General features: G+C 54.1%; 1 protein-coding gene across 2 annotated transcripts in view; it reads left to right on the forward strand.

Moving 5' to 3' along the window:
- The window catches only part of LOC139237886 (mitochondrial adenyl nucleotide antiporter SLC25A23-like), a 34,505-nt gene that overhangs the window by 3,395 nt on the left and 12,236 nt on the right, over positions 1-18,874 (forward strand). The window contains exons 1-4 of one of the 2 annotated variants that reach the window (XM_070867152.1): positions 5,851-5,963; positions 13,291-13,417; positions 14,424-14,511; positions 15,588-15,699. In XM_070867152.1, coding sequence (XP_070723253.1) covers positions 13,387-13,417; positions 14,424-14,511; positions 15,588-15,699 — 231 coding nt within the window. In that variant the 5' untranslated portion in view covers positions 5,851-5,963; positions 13,291-13,386. Of the gene's footprint in view, positions 1-5,850; positions 5,964-13,290; positions 13,418-14,423; positions 14,512-15,587; positions 15,700-18,874 lie in introns of those variants that run through there. The other variant, XM_070867151.1, reaches the window with a different exon arrangement.

Below are 18,874 nucleotides of genomic sequence, written 5' to 3' on the forward strand. Positions count from 1 at the left end.
AGAGCTGCGAGGCTACTCAGGAGAGAATATTCCTGTGGTAAGTCATATCACCATACTGATGAAATACAAGGATCAATTTCAGAGCTTGCCTCTCAATAGTGGCAGGAGACAAGCCTGCCTTAAATAGGAAGAAATTGGTTGGGATCACTGAAGCTGGATTGGAGTGAGATTTTTCGTGTTGCAACGAGATTTGCATCAAAGGATGATGTCATCAAGAAGTATCCGAAGGTGTTCTGCGAAACAGGTAGTTCGATCCAAGGCTTCAAGGCAAGTGTTCAGGGTGCAGAAGGGCACTAGACCAGTTTACCTAATTATGCGCAAATCGAAAGGGAAACTTTGGCATCAATTTTTGGGGTCAAGAAGTTCCACAAATACTTGCATGGTTGTAAGTTACCATTGTTATCGACCATAAGCCCCTGACAGCAATTCTCCATCCTAAGTCCCCAGTTCCAACATTAACTGCAGCCCGAATGCAGAGATAAGCTTTGATTTTGTCAGCATATACATATGACGTTGAATACAGACGATCAGCTAATAGAAACATAGAAAATAGGTGCAGGAGTAGGCCATTCGGCCTTCGAGCCTGCACCGCCATTCAATGAGTTCATGGCTGAACATGCAACTTCAGTACCCCATTCCTGCTTTCTCGCCATACCCCTTGATCCCCCTAGTAGTCAGGACCTCATCTAACTCCTTTTTGAATATATTTAGTGAATTGGCCTCAACAACTTTGAGGCCAATAATCACAGGAATGCTGATGCTATATCTAGATTGTCTTCCCCATTACAAGTTACACCCGATAGGGAAGAAGTGTTCTATTTTTCATACATTGATGAACTGCCAGTCACCATTGAAGAGAATTGTAGAGCAACCACATGTGACCCAGTTATGTCAAAGGTGTATGATTATATATACAATATATACAGGAAATGGATGGCCAAACGAGGTATCAGAGGAAGATATTCATCCATACTTCGTTCGTAGGAATGAATTGTCAGTGGATAAAGATTGTATCATGTGGGGAGCAAGAATGGTATCCCAAATAAGTTCAGGTACAAATTGTTAGGCAACCTTCATGTCCTGGACCAGGGACTGTGCTTGACCAAGAGTTTTGCACGCTTTTACTTATGGTGGCCCGGTTTAGATAAAGAGATAGAGTACATCATCAGTCAGTGTACGACATGTCAATCGGTAAGCAAGCAACCACCACCAGTTCCATTACAGCCATGGAAATGGCCTCCCAGGGTGTGGCAAAGGTTACATGTAGATTTTGCTGAGCTACAAGGATAGCAATTGTTTATAGTGATAGATAGTCATTCGAAGTGGGTAGAGGTGTTTTCGATGCAGAAAATAACAGGTAAAACACGAAACAATTTGCGAAGATTGTTTTCTTCACATGGCCTTGCAGAAGAAATTGTGTCTGATAATGGGCTGCAGTTTTGTTCAGAAGAATTTGCACAGTTCATGAGCAGAAACGGTGTGAGACATACCATCTTGCTTCAAATGGTGCAACAGAGCGCACAGTACAAATTGTCAAACATGTCAAACAGATGTTGGATCCACATCCAAAGAAGTAGCAGTTGTCTTTGGACCATAAACTGGCAAATTTTCTGATTACAGATTGGAATACTTCTCCTACAACTACTGGTAGAACACCAGCAGAGTTGTTTCTCAAATGACAGCCATGAACCAGGTTCTCGTTGTTCAAACCAAACTTGACACAATCAAGACAGAAAGAGAGTCATGATAGAGGTAGAGTAAGAGAGAGAAGTGCGAAATTGAATTAGAACCATCGCCATAAATGGCCCCCGTGATTACCGGGAAGAATACTGAAGATATGTGACCCTCGCACTGATTTGGTCAAGATGTTTGATCATGGAAAGGTTAGGTTTGTTCACATTGATCATATTTCACCTACAGACGTGGAAGGAGTTGAAAGTTGGGATGATTCGATTATTTCTGATGAGTCAGATAGTTTTGTTACAAGTAGAGTACCAGTAGCATATTCTACATCAGATGTACTAGAAACAAGGCCAAGAGAAAGCAGAATTTAAGTCTGAGTCCGAGTCAGGCAGACAAACAGTCGGAAGGTGTAGAGTCCAAATGTAAATCAAGTTCAGCACTTGGAGAAAAACTCTTCAGGCTCAGCCTAGAATGAATCCTAATCCTACAACAAGATTGGAATGTTCTGTTCAAGGACGAAGGTATTCTCTTCAAAACAGAAAACCAGTGGTTAAGTTTGATTTGTAAATATGGAAAAATACGTTCATATCTTTTGGTTGTGTATACCATGCAAGTTATGTATAATGATTATTTTGTTATGATTAACTTCTTCAATAGTGAAATAGAGCTCCACCTATTGGACTACTGATGTAATAATAAAAAAAGGCCATGTGGCAAGGTCATGTGATCACAGTTCTATCAGGAGCCATCTTGTAGTTTGTGAGCTTGTGCAGCTGTGTCTAAAGATATCACACACACAGCTCTACCTCACCACCACCTCTCTCAACCCTCCCTCAGTCTCTAAATTGTCACACCACTTGTCCGACATCCAGTTCTGGATGAGCAGAAATTTCCTCCAACTAAATATTGGGAAGGCCGAGGTCATTGTCTTCGGGCCCCACCACAAACTCCGTTCCCTAGCCACCGACTCCATCCCTCTCTTTAGCATCTGCCTGAGGCTGAAACAGACTGTTCGCAACCTTGGTGTCGTATTTGACCCTGAGATGAACTTCTGACCACATAAGACCACCTATTTCCACCTGCGTAACATAGTCTGACCCCACCCCTGTCTCCGCTCATCCGCCGCTGAAACCCTCATCCGTGCCTTTGATACCGCTAGACTTGACTAGACTGGCTGGCCTCCCATCTTCCTCCCATCTTCCACCCTCCATAAACTTGAGTTCATTCAAAACTCTGCTGTCCATATCCTAACTCGCACCGAGTCCCGCTCACCCATCACCCTTGTGCTCGCTGACCAACATTAGCTCCCGGTTAAGCAACGACTCGATTTCAAAATTCGCATCCGTTTTCCAATCTGTCCATTGCCTCGCCCCTCCCTATCTCTGTAATCTCATCCAGCCCCACAAGCCTCCGAGATCTCTGCTCCTCCAATTCTGCTCTCCTGACCATCCCTGATTTCCATCACTCTACAACTGGTGGCCGTGCCTTATGTTGTCTAGGCCTTAAGCTCTGGAATTCCCTCCTGAAATATCTCCACCTTGCTCCTTTAAGATGCTCCTTAAGACCTACCTTTTTGACCTAGCTTTTGGTCACCTGTCCTAATATCTCCTTTTGTGGCTCGGTGTCAAACATTGGAGTGCTATATAAATGCAAATTGTGGCTGTTAGATCCCCCTGAGCTGGGGATTGGGTAGGTGATGTTGCAGAGAGATGTGTGTACTATACACGTGCTGCGTTAATAATCTGACCTCTCACCTCGTGTGCTTTCAACAGATAAATGAGGACAATAATAGGCTGCAGTAATCGGTTTAGGATTAGGGATTTGCTGAGGTTATTACCGTGGGTGTTAACCTGCTTGACACAGACAGACTCGCTGCCTCGTGCACTGGGAGCAGCATCAACACAAAACGAGATTCCCCCTAAATTAATACTCTAAAGTGATGATTAATTTAAATATGTGTCAGCTGTGGATCAGTGGGCAGCACTCTCACCTCTGGGTCAGAAGGTTGTGGGATCAAGTCCCACTCCAGGAACTTGAGCACAAAAATCTAGGCTGACACTCCAGTACAGTACTGAGGGAGCGCTGCACTGTCGGAGGGGCAGTACTGAGGGAGCGCCGCACTGTCGGAGGGGCAGTACTGAGGGAGCGCCGCACTGTCGGAGGGGCAGTACTGAGGGAGCGCCGCACTGTCGGAGGGGCAGTACTGAGGGAGCGCCGCACTGTCGGAGAGGCAGTGCTGAGGGAGCGCCGCACTGTCGGAGAGGCAGTGCTGAGGGAGCGCCGCACTGTCGGAGGGGCAGTGCTGAGGGAGCGCCGCACTGTCGGAGGGGCAGTACTGAGGGAGCGCCGCACTGTCGGAGGGGCAATACTGAGGGAGCGCCGCACTGTCGGAGGGGCAGTGCTGAGGGAGCGCCGCACTGTCGGAGGGGCAGTACTGAGGGAGCGCCGCACTGTCGGAGGGGCAGTACTGAGGGAGCGCCGCACTGTCGGAGGGGCAGTACTGAGGGAGCGCCGCACTGTCGGAGGGGCAGTGCTGAGGGAGCGCCGCACTGTCGGAGGGCCAGTACTGAGGGAGCGCCGCACTGTCGGAGGGGAAGTACTGAGGGAGCGCCGCACTGTCAGAGCGGAAGTACTGAGGGAGCGCTGCACTGTTGGAGGTGCCATTTTCCAGATGAGACGTGAAACGGAGGCCCCATCTGCTCTCTCAGGTGGACGTAAAAGATCCCATGGCACTATATCGAAGAAGAGCAGGGGCGTTCTCCCTGATGTCCTGGGGCCAATATTTATCCCTCAATCAACATCACAAAAACAAATTATCTGGTCATTGTCACATGGCTGTTTGTGGGAGCTTGCTGTGTGCAAATTGGCTGCTGTGTTTCCCACATTACAACAGTGACTACACTCCAAAAGTACTTCATTGGCTGTAAAGCGCTTTGAGAAGTCCGGTGGTCGTGAAAGGCGCTATACAAATGCAAGCCTTTCTTTCTTTTCTTAAGCGCTGGGTCAGATGCAGGGCAGATGGAGCACCTGGTGAAGAAATCAATGGTCAAGGCCCATCAGTGGAGAGAGCAACAACTGTCACATCTGTACGCTCACGCCCCGTTGGCAGGTGTAAACCTGCCCCCCCCTCACCACAGACAGAGAGTGACTATCTGAAGCTGCAGTTTTGGCTGGAGGTGTTAGCTTTACCCTGGGCTCCTGTTACAGGGCACTGGGCCATCCCACTCTATCTCCCCGGTGGACTAGTCGTCTGGGGTGAGCCGAGACATGGAATGTTCACGACAGTCCACCGAAGATCAGAAGCTCGCTCAACCCACGCATCTTCCAGTCAGGGTCACTGCTCCCTCAGCACTGCCCCTCCGACAGTGCGGCGCTCCCTCAGCACTGCCCCTCCGACAGTGCGGCGCTCCCTCAGCACTGCCCCTCCGACAGTGCGGCGCTCCCTCAGCACTGCCCCTCCGACAGTGCGGCGCTCCCTCAGTACTTCCCCTCCGACAGTGCGGCGCTCCCTCAGCACTGCCCCTCCGACAGTGCGGCGCTCCCTCAGTACTGTCCCTCTGACAGTGTGGCGCTCCTTCAGTACTGCCCCTCCGACAGTGCGGCGCTCCCTCAGCACTGCCCCTCCGATAGTGCGGCGCTCCCTCAGCACTGCCCCTCCGACAGTGCGGCGCTCCCTCAGCACTGCCCCTCCGACAGTGCGGCGCTCCCTCAGTACTGTCCCTCTGACAGTGTGGCGCTCCTTCAGTACTGCCCCTCCGATAGTGCGGCGCTCCCTCAGTACTGCCCCTCCGACAGTGCGGCGCTCCCTCAGTACTGCCCCTCCGACAGTGGCGCACTCCCTTAGTACTGCAGTGATGTGTCGGCCGAGATTGTTGTGCTCAGGTCTCTGAAACATGAACGTTGTGGACCCAGAGGTGAGAGTTGCTACCCACTGAGGCACAGCCGGGCAGGCAGCAGCAACCAGTGAAGGTGTGTAGGAGCCAGGGAGGGGATGTGAAGTTATCCCGAGGGAGGGGGGAGTAAGTCCCAGAAACGAATTTGTTGTCAGTAATCGCAGAGATTAGCAGAGTGACAACAGCAGCCAGGGAATCACTTTACATCCACATTTATTATAGCTCTGACCCGGCACTGACTGAATGCAAACAATTTGCGTGTGGCCTGCGCTGAAGGGTTGTTGGTATTTTTAAATGTCAGAGGATGCTGCACGCAGTGCAAGGGGGCCCTCCCGATCAGCTGGGTAGGCGGTATAACTGTGGTCTGATGGTTAACAGCAGCAAGAGGTCAGTGACAAGCCGCGGTCCTGAGCCCCGAGAGAGAAGCTCAGCTTATAAAGCACAATATCGAAGCTACGCCCGACACGCAACCCCCCCTCGTACCCCTCCCCGTATCCCCCCCTCGTATCCCCTCCACGAATCCCCACACCGTATCACCTTGGAGTGCAGTGGTTGGTGTTATGCAGCCAACCACGGCAATCGGTTTGTGCACAGCAGGATCCCACCAATGGCAATGCAGTGTGCATCTGGTGCTGGTCGGGGGAAGAATGTTTGCCGAGGCACTGGGAGAATTCCCCGTCCTCAAACACTGGCTTCGGGGAAGGAATCTCCCACTGTGCCGGAATCTTGTGAGGCTGGAGTTCCTTTTACACCTCCCCTCCCATCCCCGATCTTCTCCTCTCCCATCTCTCTGCCCCCCCCACCTCACTCTCTCTCTCCCCCTGCTCCCGCAACACTCCCACCAACCTCACTCTCTCGCTTTCCCCCCCCCCAAACTGTCCTGAAATTGAGATAAAAGAAACACTCGCCCGCGATGCCCGACCCCTACCCCCCCACCCCGCGCACCGTTGCCATAACAACTCTGGTCACTGGCAGTGCACAGGTCGGGCCGGAGATACACGAGGAGAGCCTCCCATCGTTTCCTTGCAGCCCCCACTCTCTGTACATCCCCCATCACTGCTGGGGGGAAATGGAATGACTTGAGCAAATGATCCTGTCTCCGATCCCGCACACCCAGCTGAACTCAGGGCATCGCTGGAGTGTCAACCATGGGGTACGTCACTCAGTCCCACACTGGAGCGTCAGCCATGGGGTGCGTCACTCAGTCCCACACTGGAGCGTCAGCCATGGGGTGCGTCACTCAGTCCCACACTGGAGTGAGCTTGGTTCATGTGCTCAGGAGCTGGGCTGGGGTTGAAGTTGAGAGGCCAAGGGTCTGTCTGTGCAAATCCAGCATGAGCAGACGACGGGACTCGAGCCCATGACTAGGGTCTCTCCTCTCTGCCCACAGTTCTGTGTCTCTCCCCTTCATCAACACTCCACTGCCATCCCCATACTGTCCCAGGTACCGTCCCAAATCATTGACAACCCGACCACCCTTCTTCGGCAGCACCTCCCAAACCCGCGACCTCTACCCCCTAGAAGGACAAGGGCAGCAGGCGCATGGGAACACCACCGCCTCCACGTTCCTCTCCAAGTCACACACCGTCCTGACTTGGAAATATATCGGCCGTTCCTTCATTGTCACTGGGTCACAATCCTGGAACTCCCTCCCTAACAGCACTGTGGAAGCACCTTCACCACATGGACTGCAGCGGTTCAAGAAGGCGGCTTACCACCACCTTCTCAAGGGGCAATTAGGGATGGGCAATAAATGCCGGCCTGGCCAGCGACGCCCACATCCCAGGAATGAATTTTTAAAAAAGGGATTGGGATAAATCAATCAGATTCTCGAAGAGGAAGAGCTTCTGGACCCTGTGCAATAAATAGCTAATCTCCTAAAACCAACACACACACAATCTCCATGAAAAATGAGGCGGAGGCTCCCTCTGGTGGCTCTTTCAGTAATTGCCTTGTCCGCTGTAGCACTCAATTTGCATCTATAAAGGCGCCATGGCGGTTTATGTAAATGACTCACAGCCAATGCCTTTCTCTAAAGAAATGTTACTGGGAGGCGAGCCAATACTAGCCTTCTCTACACCCAATATCAGATGATTCTTTATATCGAGACTGTGTTAACTCTGTCTCTCAGTGCCCTGACACTTACATTCTCTCTCTCTGTCTATCTTTATCTTTCTCTCTCAACACAAGACCAAGAATTGAAGAGAGCTGCACTCTTCAATATAGGGCCAGATTGGCTGGTGGAAGGGGGTCTCGGGAGGACATTGACAAGGAGGGATGGAACTCAGAGCTACATTGCACGCGCAGGAAGGAGACTTGGAGGCATGCAGGGTGATATGCCAACTGATTCACAAGACTATGACAGTCATTGATATTTTTAAAAAATTACCTGTTGCTATGAATTGGTCATGTTATGTTAATTTAAGCGTGCTTAGGTCGGGGCCCAGGAGAGGTGAAGGTTCGGGGCCCAGGAGCGGCGAGGGCCCAGGGGCAGCACGGGCCCAGCCCACACTGCAATATGTGGGCGCACTGGGTCCGTGCAGCAGAGCTGGTCTCCAGTCGTCCTGGTTAACCCTTGCCACTGGACCAAGACCGAGCTCTGTCAAGCCCCGTGTGGTGGCTGGTGTGCAACGGTCACCCCACGTTAAAAAAATCCACGCACAGGCATCTTCCACTCTTCAGGATGTAGTTCGGGATCCGGAATATTAGGTCCTTCATTGAAACACCTGGGAACTCATCCCTTTTTGGTGTGGAAGCAAGTCACCCTCGATACGAGGGACTGTCTAATATGAAACTATACTAAAGAGCAGCGACTGTCGCAATGTAGGAACTTAAAATAAAACCGCAAATGCTGTCAATCTGAAATGAAAGCAGAAATGTCTGGGAATTCTCAGCAAGCCCTCAACATCATAAAGGAGAAAAGATGAATGGTGCAGCGAGCCTTGGTTAGAACTGGAACCGTTTACATACTACAGGGAAAGACAGAAAGACTTGCATTTATATAGCGCCTTTCATGACCATCGGATGTCCCAAAACGCTTTACAGCCAATTAACTACTTTTGGAGTGCAGTCACTGTTGTAATGTGGGAAACGCGGCAGCCAATATATGCACAGCAAGCTCTCACACACACAGCAATGTGATAATGACCAGATAATCTGTTTTTGTGATGTTGATTGAGGGATAAATATTGGCCCCGGGACACCCGGGATAATACTCCTGTTCTTCAAAATAGTGCCATGGGGTCTCTTACGTCCGCCCAATACAGCAGATGGGGCCTTGGTTTAACGTCTCATCCGAAAGACGGCCCCTCCGACAATGTGGCGCTCCCTCAGGACTGCCCCTCCGACAATGCGGCGCTCCCTCAGGACTGCCCCCCCGACAGTGCGGTACTCCCTCAGTACTGCCCCTCCGACAGCGCTCCCTCAGTACTGCCCCTCTGACAGTGCGGCGCTCCCTCAGTACTGCCCCTCCAACAGTGCAGCGCTCCCTCAGTACTGCCCCTCCGACAGTGCGACGCTCCCTCAGTACTGCCTCTCCAACAGTGCGGCGGTCCCTCAGTACTGCCCCTCCGACAGTGCAGCGTTCCCTCAGTATTGCCCCTCTGACAATGCAGCGCTCCCTCAGTACTGCACTGGGTGTGTCAGTCTAGATTTTTGTTTTCATGAGCGGGACTTGAACCTTAACCTCTGACTCATAGAAACATAGAAAACAGGTGCAGGAGTAGGCCATTCGGCCCTTTGAGCCTGCACCACCATTCAATAAGATCACAGCTGATCATTCCCTCAGTACCCTTTTCCTGCTTTCTCTCCATACCCCTTGATCCCTTCAGCCGTAAGGGCCATATCTAACTCCCTCTTGAATATATCCAGTGAACTGGCATCAACAACCCTCTGCGGCAGGCAATTCCACAGGTTAACAACTCTCTGAGTGAAGAAGTTTCTCCTCATCTCAGTCCTAAATGGCCTATCCCTTATCCTAAAACTATGCCCCTGGTTCTGGACTTCCCCAACAACTCATGGACTAGAGAGCTGCCCACTGAGCCACAGCTGACAATGAAAATCAAAAGATCTGCTGACTAATTATGTCATTCATGGTGACAGTTGTTGCTGTTTCGTATGACTGGAAAAGCTTATTATGGGATGTCTAGTTTGGCTCTCCATTCAAGGGCCTCCTGAGATGCCAAGTGGGAAAATGAGGTGCCTCCCACCACAGATCTCAGTGGGCCGGTCGATGTGAGGTGTTCCAGGGTCTGGGACCCACAGATCTCAGTGGGCCGGTCGATGTGAGGTGTTCCAGGGTCTGGGACCCACAGATCTCAGTGGGCCGGTCGATGTGAGGTGTTCCAGGGTCTGGGACCCACAGATCTCAGTGGGTCGGTCGATGTGAGGTGTTCCAGGGTCTGGAACCCACAGATCTCAGTGGGCCGGTCGATGTGAGATGTTCCAGGGTCTGGGACCCACAGATCTCAGTGGGTCGGTCGATGTGAGGTGTTCCAGGGTCTGGGACTCACAGATCTCAGTGGGCCGGTCGATGTGAGATGTTCCAGGGTCTGGGACCCACAGATCTCAGTGGGTCGGTCGATGTGAGGTGTTCCAGGGTCTGGGACCCACAGATCTCAGTGGGTCGGTCGATGTGAGGTGTTCCAGGGTCTGGAACCCACAGATCTCAGTGGGCCGGTCGATGTGAGATGTTCCAGGGTCTGGGACCCACAGATCTCAGTGGGTCGGTCGATGTGAGGTGTTCCAGGGTCTGGGACCCACAGATCTCAGTGGGAGGGTCGATGTGAGGGGTTCCAGGGTCTGTGACTCAGGGCCACAGTCACACTTCGGGCCGTCCCTCACCTTCCCCGTGTGGAGCAGGTGGGCACAGCGTCTGTGCCTCTTGCTGATTGGCCGAGCGCTCGCTAGGGAGGGTGAGGCCGGGGACCTCCGCTGTGGCTCAATGAGGAGCTCTTGGTTCTTTAGGTTGCTGGAGTCCCACGATTCCGTCCCTCTGGGACAGTGGGCCGATACTGGCTGTGTGAATATCGGCCGCCGTTTCCTCGAATAGCCGGCACCATTTGAAGCGCTTTCGTGGTGGGTTTTTCCAAGTCTTGGCGAATGGGAAGGCCGCTGGTGCCCAGGATTTTTTGCGTCTGACGGAGCGCGGTGGTGACCGTGATGTTGAGGATGCACAAACTCAGCCAGGCTGGGGGAAGGGCAGAGAGTGAAAGCCGATCGGAGCGTAAAGGAATGGAGAGAAAGAGGCCGATGAATGGAGGAGAGAGCTAGTCGGAGGTTGTCTGAGGCTAACGTTCAGACCAGAGGGCGGCAGTGTGGTCATGGGGGCGGTGAGACGTGAAATACTCTTTATCTAATCGACATTAAGTTCAGTTCGGACGGTGTCAGAGGCCAAAGGCTGAAAGGTCAGAGTGCAAAGGGGAAGGGCAGTGAGGCTCACACTTCAAATAGAAGGGAGATGCTTGGTGAACTGGTCTCCCACCCTGTGCCCGGTGTCCCTGGAGTTTTGCCAGCTGCACCTGCCTGCGGAACGTGTCCTGGATTCCTGCCCACGGGGTGGGGCCTGGGGCAACCCTGGGAAGAGGCCAACGTGTCGCAATTACTGAAATTACCGAGGGAGGTCGGCTGGGGGTGGGGGCAGGGTGGGGATGAGGGAGGAACGAACGACAGCCACTGGGGGAGGGTCTCGGTCTATCTGGGGTACTGAACCCCAGCAAGAGCCTACAGGAGAGGAGAATATTCAGTCTTTGAAAGATTTTAGGGCAATTTTAGCTTTTGAGGCAAGATTGGATAGGTTGGGGTTGTTTTCTTTGCAACTGAGGGCAGATCTAATTGAGGTATATAAAATTATGAGGGGCTTGGATAGAGTGGCTAGAAAGGGCCTATTTCCCTTAGCAGAGATGTCAATAACCAGGGGGCATAGATTTAAAGTAATGGGTAGAAGGTTTAGAGGGGATTTGAGGGGAAATTTCTTCACCCAGAGAGCGGTGGGGGTCTGGAACTCACTGCCTGAAAGGGTGGTAGTGGCAGAAACTCTCACCACATTTAACAAGTACTTGGATGTGCACCTGAAGTGCTGTAACCTACAGGGCTACGGACCCAGAGCTGGAAGGTGGGATTAGGCTGGATAGCTCTTTGTCGACCGGCGCGGACACGATGGGCCGAAATGGCCTCCTTCCGTGCTGTAAATTTCTCTGATTCAACTTTCACACTTTGGAGAAAATACTAGCTATCTGCAACCGAATCACCTCACTGACACAAGGGATATAGCGGGGGTTGCTTCCTGCTACTGTCCTGAGCGGGAGATTAACGGCAGATGTTAAGCGACAAGGAGAGGATCCGACCCACGGTGACAATAATTCGCCTCCAATAGGCCTCAGGAGATACTCAGACCAGCTCAGCTCAGGGTTCTCTGAGCACTGGCCTTCAAGGGAACCACTTAAACTCAGCTCCCTGTAACCGTGCTCCGACCCATCGTGACCGTGCTCCGACCCATCGTGACCGTGCTCCGATCCATCGTGACCGTGCTCCGACCCATCGTGACCGTGCTCCGACCCATCGTGACCGTGCTCCGACCCATCGTGACCGTGCTCCGATCCATCGTGACCGTGCTCCGACCCATCGTGACCGTGCTCCGACCCATCGTGACCGTGCTCCGACCCATCGTGACTGTGCTCCGACCCATCGTGACCGTGCTCCGATCCATCGTGACCGTGCTCCGATCCATCGTGACCGTGCTCCGATCCATCGTGACCGTGCTCCGACCCATCGTGACCGTGCTCCGACCCATCGTGACCGTGCTCCGACCCATCGTGACCGTGCTCCGACCCATCGTGACCGTGCTCCGACTCCCAGCCCAACTTCACCGGACATCTGCTGATCTTTCTAAGAATGTTTCGAATAAATAGGGCCGGTGAGTTACATTAACCTGAGCACTAACCCGGTGAGTTAGACTAACCTGAGCACTAACCCGATGAGTTACACTAACCCAGTAAGTTACACTAACCCGAGCACTAACCCGGTGAGTTACACTATCCCAAGCACTAACCCGGTGAGTTAAGACTAACCCGGTGAGTTACACTAACCCGAGCACTAACCCGGTGAGTTAAGACTAACCCGGTGAGTTACACTAACCCGAGCACTAACCCGGTGAGTTACACTAACCCGAGCACTAACCCAGTGAATTAGACTAACCCGGTGAGTTAGACTAACCTGAGCACTAACCCAGTGAGTTAGACTAACCCGGTGAGTTATATTAACCTGAACACTAACCCGGTGAGTTACACTATCCCAAGCACTAACCCGGTGAGTTAGACTAACCCGGTGAGTTACGCTATCCCAAGCACTAACCCGGTGAGTTACACTAACCCGAGCACTAATCCGGTGAGTTAGACTAACCCGGTGAGTTACACTATCCCAAGCACTAACCCGGTGAGTTCAACTAGCCCGGTGAGTTACACTATCCCAAGCACTAACCCGGTGAGTTCGACTAGCCCGGTGAGTTACACTATCCCAAGCACTAACCCGGTGAGTTAGACTAACCCGGCGAGTTAGACTAACCCGAGCACAGGGTCTGATGACCTCGCCCACACACCGACACTCACTGAGTCTCCAACGACCTCGCTCGATGTGGAATTCTGGGACCAGCCTCAGAGATCGGGTAAACGCAGGCTCCTCATTTTTTCTCTTCCTTATCTCTGCCCTCGTCTTTCAGGAGATCCTGCGAGCGGGCGACACCAATCTGGACGGTCAGCTGGACCTGGCGGAGTTCATCGAGTATCTACGGCAACACGAGAAAAAACTCAAGCTGATGTTCAAAAGCCTGGACAGGAACAACGACGGTACTTACGGCATTAACCACTCCCGAGAGCGCAGCGATTGGCCCGTCCCCCATTCTTTCCTCATAGCCCTGCAAATGCTTCCCTTGTCAACTATTTATCCAAGTCCCTTTTGAAAGTTATTATTTAAGTTGCTTCCACTCTCAAACCCTTCTGTAAAAATTCATTCTGGGGTTGAGGGTGCCGCTGGCCAGGCCGGCATTTATTGCCCATCCCTAATTGCCCCTTGAGAAGGTGGTGATGAGCCGCCGCCTTGAACCGCTGCAGTCCGTGTGGTGAAGGTGCTCCCACAGTGCTGGTAGGGATGGAGTTCCAGGATTGTGACCCAGCGACGATGAAGGAACGGCCGATATATTTCCAAGTCAGGATGTTGTGTGACTTGGAGGGGAACTTGCAGGTGATGGTGCTCCCATGTGCCTGCTATCCTTGTCCTTCTAGGCGGTCGAGGTCGTGGGTTTGGGAGGTGCTGCTGAAGAAGCCTTGGCGAGTTGCTGCAGTGCATCTTGTAGATGGTGCACACTGCAGCCACGGTGCGCCGGTGGTGGAGGGAGTGAATGTTTAAGGTGGTGGATAGGGTGGAAACTCCTGAGTCCAGAGTGAGATGAGAATTTTAGATCGGATCACTGCCGGGTCAGACTGGGGCCCAGGGATGAAGGGACAGTCACTAGTTCCAGATAAACCACGGCAGCAGATCGAGGAACTCGGCCTGGCACTGGACAAGGCCCGTTCCTCATCCTGCAAAGAGTAATCAACGCTTGGAACAGACTTCCAACTGGGGGAGGGGAGGAGATATCCTTTGATCCAGTTGGATGCGGTGATGGGGGAGCTAAAATGGACCGAATGGCCTCCCTACTCCAGACTCCAACCACCCCACCAGCGACCTCAAAGTGCGTCAGTGATTTGAAAGAATTGTCGGGCAATGAATGGAAAGGTTCCCCTCTCCCCCCTCCCCCAGTCTGGCCTAATCTTGTCTCTCTCTCTTGATTGCTGTTTTTGTGCTGTGGATCAGGTCAGATCGATGCCTCCGAGATTCAGCTGACTCTGTCGGGCCTCGGGATCTCCGTCACCCTGCCACAAGCTGAGAAGATCTTGCTGAGGTGAGACACAGTGCGTGTTTATCCAGTGATGTTATTGCTCTGTGAATTCCACCCCTGCCCCCGCACTCGACAATGGTCGCTGTTGCTGGGTTATAGTCGTCACTGGAATCTGCCGCCCGCCAACCCCCCGGCCCCCACCCGAGAGTAACTCACCCCAAGTGACCATCCTTCACGTGTGGGAAAGAAAGACAGACAGTTTGTGCACAGCAAGGTTCCACAAATAACATTGTGATAAATGACCAGTGATGTTGGTTGAGGGATAAATATGGGCCACGACACCGGGGATAACTCCCCCTGCTCTTCTTCCAATAATGCCATAGAATCTTTTATAGCCATCTGAACAGGTAGAGAGGGCCTCGGTTTAACGTCTCATCTGAAAGACTGCACCTCTGACAGTGCGGCACTCCCTCAGTACTGCCCCTCCGACAGTGCAGTGCTTCCTCAGTACTGCCCCTCCGACAGTGCGGCGCTCCCTCAGTACTGCCCCTCCAACAGTGAGGCACTCCCTCATTACTGAGAGTGTTCGCCTAGGTATTGTGCTCAAGTCTCTGGAGTGGGACTTGAACCCACAACCTTCTGACTCAGAGGCGAGAGTGCTGCCCATTGAGTCACAACTGACACGTAAGCTAAACCTCGAAGTCGGTGAGTGTTGGTTGGCTCAGACTGTGGGGATGGGGCTCTGGGTGTGGCTCCGCTGGTGTCTAACTCTTGTGTCCTGGGCGTTCCAGCAAGGGCAGAAATCTGGGTTTCTGGTGGGATGGTGCGTGAGCAGCCATTGTGTGAGGCACTGCATCTGACACCCGATCTCACGCTGTTCATGGCCGTCAGCTCTGGAACTCCCTCCCTAAACCTCTCCCCATCTCTCCCTCTCTCTCCTCCTTTAAGACGCTCCTGAAAACCTACTTCCTACCTCTGTGATCAAGCTTTTGGTCATCTGTCCGAATATCTCCTTATATGGCTCAGTATCAAATTTTGTTCGATAACGTGCCCGAGAAGCTCCCAGCGATGTTTTACTGTATTAAAGGCACGATATTAAAGCAAGCTATTGCTGTTGATTTCACCTCTATCTCACTCAGCATGGACAAGGATGGGACGATCACAGTGGACTGGACAGAATTTCGAGACCATTTCATCTTTAACCCGTTAACCAACATGGAGCAGATTGTCGAACACTGGAAACACTCGACGGTGAGCCCCACACCCAGCAGCTCCTGCATTCCCAAATGTACCCAGCCCTCGGGTCTCACCGTGTACCCTGCCCTCGGGTCTCACTGTGTACCCTGCCCTCGGGTCTCACCGTGTACCCTGCCCTCGGGTCTCACCGTGTACCCTGCCCTCGATCCTCACCGTGTACCCTGCCCTCGGGTCTCACCGTGTACCCTGCCCTCGGGTCTCACTGTGTACCCTGCCCTCGGGTCTCACCGTGTACCCTGCCCTCGGGTCTCACCGTGTACCCTGCCCTCGATCCTCACCGTGTACCCTGCCCTCGGGTCTCACCGTGTACCCTGCCCTCGGGTCTCACCGTGTACCCTGCCCTCGATCCTCACCGTGTACCCGGCCCTCGATCCTCACCGTGTACCCTGCCCTCGATCCTCACCGTGTACCCTGCCCTCGGGTCTCACCGTGTACCCTGCCCTCGATCCTCACCGTGTACCCTGCCCTCGGGTCTCACCGTGTACCCTGCCCTCGATCCTCACCGTGTACCCTGCCCTCGGGTCTCACCGTGTACCCTGCCCTCGGGTCTCACCGTGTACCCTGCCCTCTATCCTCACCGTGTACCCTGCCCTTGATCCTCACCGTGTACCCTGCCCTCGGGTCTCACCGTGTACCCTGCCCTCTATCCTCACCGTGTACCCTGCCCTCGATCCTCACCGTGTACCCGGCCCTCGGGTCTCACCGTGTACCCTGCCCGCGATCCTCACCGTGTACCCTGCCCTCGATCCTCACCGTGTACCCTGCCCTCGGGTCTCACCGTGTACCCTGCCCTCGGGTCTCACCGTGTACCCTGCCCTCGGGTCTCACCGTGTACCCTGCCCTCGGGTCTCACCGTGTACCCTGCCCTCGATCCTCACCGTGTACCCTGCCCTCGGGTCTCACCGTGTACCCTGCCCTCGGGTCTCACCGTGTACCCTGCCCTCGATCCTCACCGTGTACCCTGCCCTCGATCCTCACCGTGTACCCTGCCCTCGGGTCTCACCGTGTACCCTGCCCTCGGATCTCACCGTGTACCCTGCCCTCGGGTCTCACCGTGTACCCGGCCCTCGGGTCTCACCGTGTACCCTGCCCTCGGGTCTCACCGTGTACCCTGCCCTCGGGTCTCACCGTGTACCCTGCCCGCGATCCTCACCGTGTACCCTGCCCTCGATCCTCACCGTGTACCCTGCCCTCGGGTCTCACCGTGTACCCTGCCCTCGGGTCTCACCGTGTACCCTGCCCTCGGGTCTCACCGTGTACCCTGCCCTCGGGTCTCACCGTGTACCCTGCCCTCGGGTCTCACCGTGTACCCGGCCCTCGGGTCTCACCGTGTACCCTGCCCTCGGGTCTCACCGTGTACCCTGCCCTCGGGTCTCACCGTGTACCCTGCCCTCGATCCTCACCGTGTACCCTGCCCTCGGGTCTCACCGTGTACCCTGCCCTCGGGTCTCACCGTGTACCCTGCCCTCGGGTCTCACCGTGTACCCTGCCCTCGGGTCTCACCGTGTACCCTGCCCTCGGGTCTCACCGTGTACCCTGCCCTCGGGTCTCACCGTGTACCCTGCCCTCGGGTCTCACCGTGTACCCTGCCCTCGGGTCTCACCGTGTACCGTGCCCTCGGGTCTCACCGTGTACCCTGCCCTCGGGTCTCACCGTGTACCCTGCCCTCGGGTCTCACCGTGTACCCTGCCCTCGATCCTCACCGTGTACCCTGCCCTCGGGTCTCACCGTGTACCCTGCCATCGGGTCTCACCGTGTACCCTGCCCTCGATCCTCACCGTGTACCCTGCCCTCGGGTCTCACCGTGTACCCTGCCCTCGGGTCTCACCGTGTACCCGGCCCTCGATCCTCACCGTGTACCCGGCCCTCGGGTCTCACCGTGTACCCGGCCCTCGGGTCTCACCGTGTACCCGGCCCTCGATCCTCACCGTGTACCCGGCCCTCGGGTCTCACCGTGTACCCGGCCCTCGATCCTCACCGTGTACCCTGCCCTCGGGTCTCACCGTGTACCCTGCCCTCGATCCTCACCGTGTACCCTGCCCTCGATCCTCACCATGTACCCTGCCCTCGATCCTCACCGTGTACCCGGCCCTCGGGTCTCACCGTGTACCCTGCCCTCGGGTCTCACCGTGTACCCTGCCCTCGGGTCTCACCGTGTACCCTGCCCTCGGGTCTCACCGTGTACCCTGCCCTCGGGTCTCACCGTGTACCCTGCCCTCGGGTCTCACCGTGTACCCTGCCCTCGGGTCTCACCGTGTACCCTGCCCTCGATCCTCACCGTGTACCCTGCCCTCGGGTCTCACTGTGTACCCTGCCCTCGGGTCTCACCGTGTACCCTGCCCTCGGGTCTCACCGTGTACCCTGCCCTCGGGTCTCACCGTGTACCCGGCCCTCGGGTCTCACCGTGTACCCTGCCCTCGATCCTCACCGTGTACCCTGCCCTCGGGTCTCACCGTGTACCCTGCCCTCGGGTCTCACCGTGTACCCGGCCCTCGATCCTCACCGTGTACCCTGCCCTCGATCCTCACCGTGTACCCTGCCCTCGGGTCTCACTGTGTACCCTGCCCTCGGGTCTCACCGTGTACCCTGCCCTCGGGTCTCACTGTGTACCCTGCCCTCGGGTCTCACCGTGTACCCTGCCCTCGGGTCTCACCGTGTACCCTGCCCTCGGGTCTCACCGTGTATTAGGATGGAGAATGAAACAGTTAATTCAGAGACCATGGTCCAGAACTTAAAGAAGGGTAACTTTGAAGGTATGAGGCGTGAATTGGCTAGGATAGATTGGCGAATGATACTTAAGGGGCTGACTGTGGATGGGCAATGGCAGACATTTAGAGACCGCATGGATGAATTACAACAATTGTACATTCCTGTCTGGCGTAAAAATAAAAAAGGGAAGGTGGCTCAACCGTGGCTATCAAGGGAAATCAGGGATAGTATTAAAGCCAAGGAAGTGGCATACAAATTGGCCAGAAATAGCAACGAACCCGGGGACTGGGAGAAATTTAGAACTCAGCAGAGGAGGACAAAGGGTTTGATTAGGGCAGGGAAAATGGAGTATGAGAAGAAGCTTGCAGGGAACATTAAGGCGGATTGCAAAAGTTTCTATAGGTATGTAAAGAGAAAAAGGTTGGTGAAGACAAACGTAGGTCCCCTGCAGTCAGAATCA

Source organism: Pristiophorus japonicus, chromosome 24 (genome assembly GCF_044704955.1).
Source record: "Pristiophorus japonicus isolate sPriJap1 chromosome 24, sPriJap1.hap1, whole genome shotgun sequence".
Lineage (NCBI taxonomy): Eukaryota > Metazoa > Chordata > Chondrichthyes > Pristiophoridae > Pristiophorus > Pristiophorus japonicus.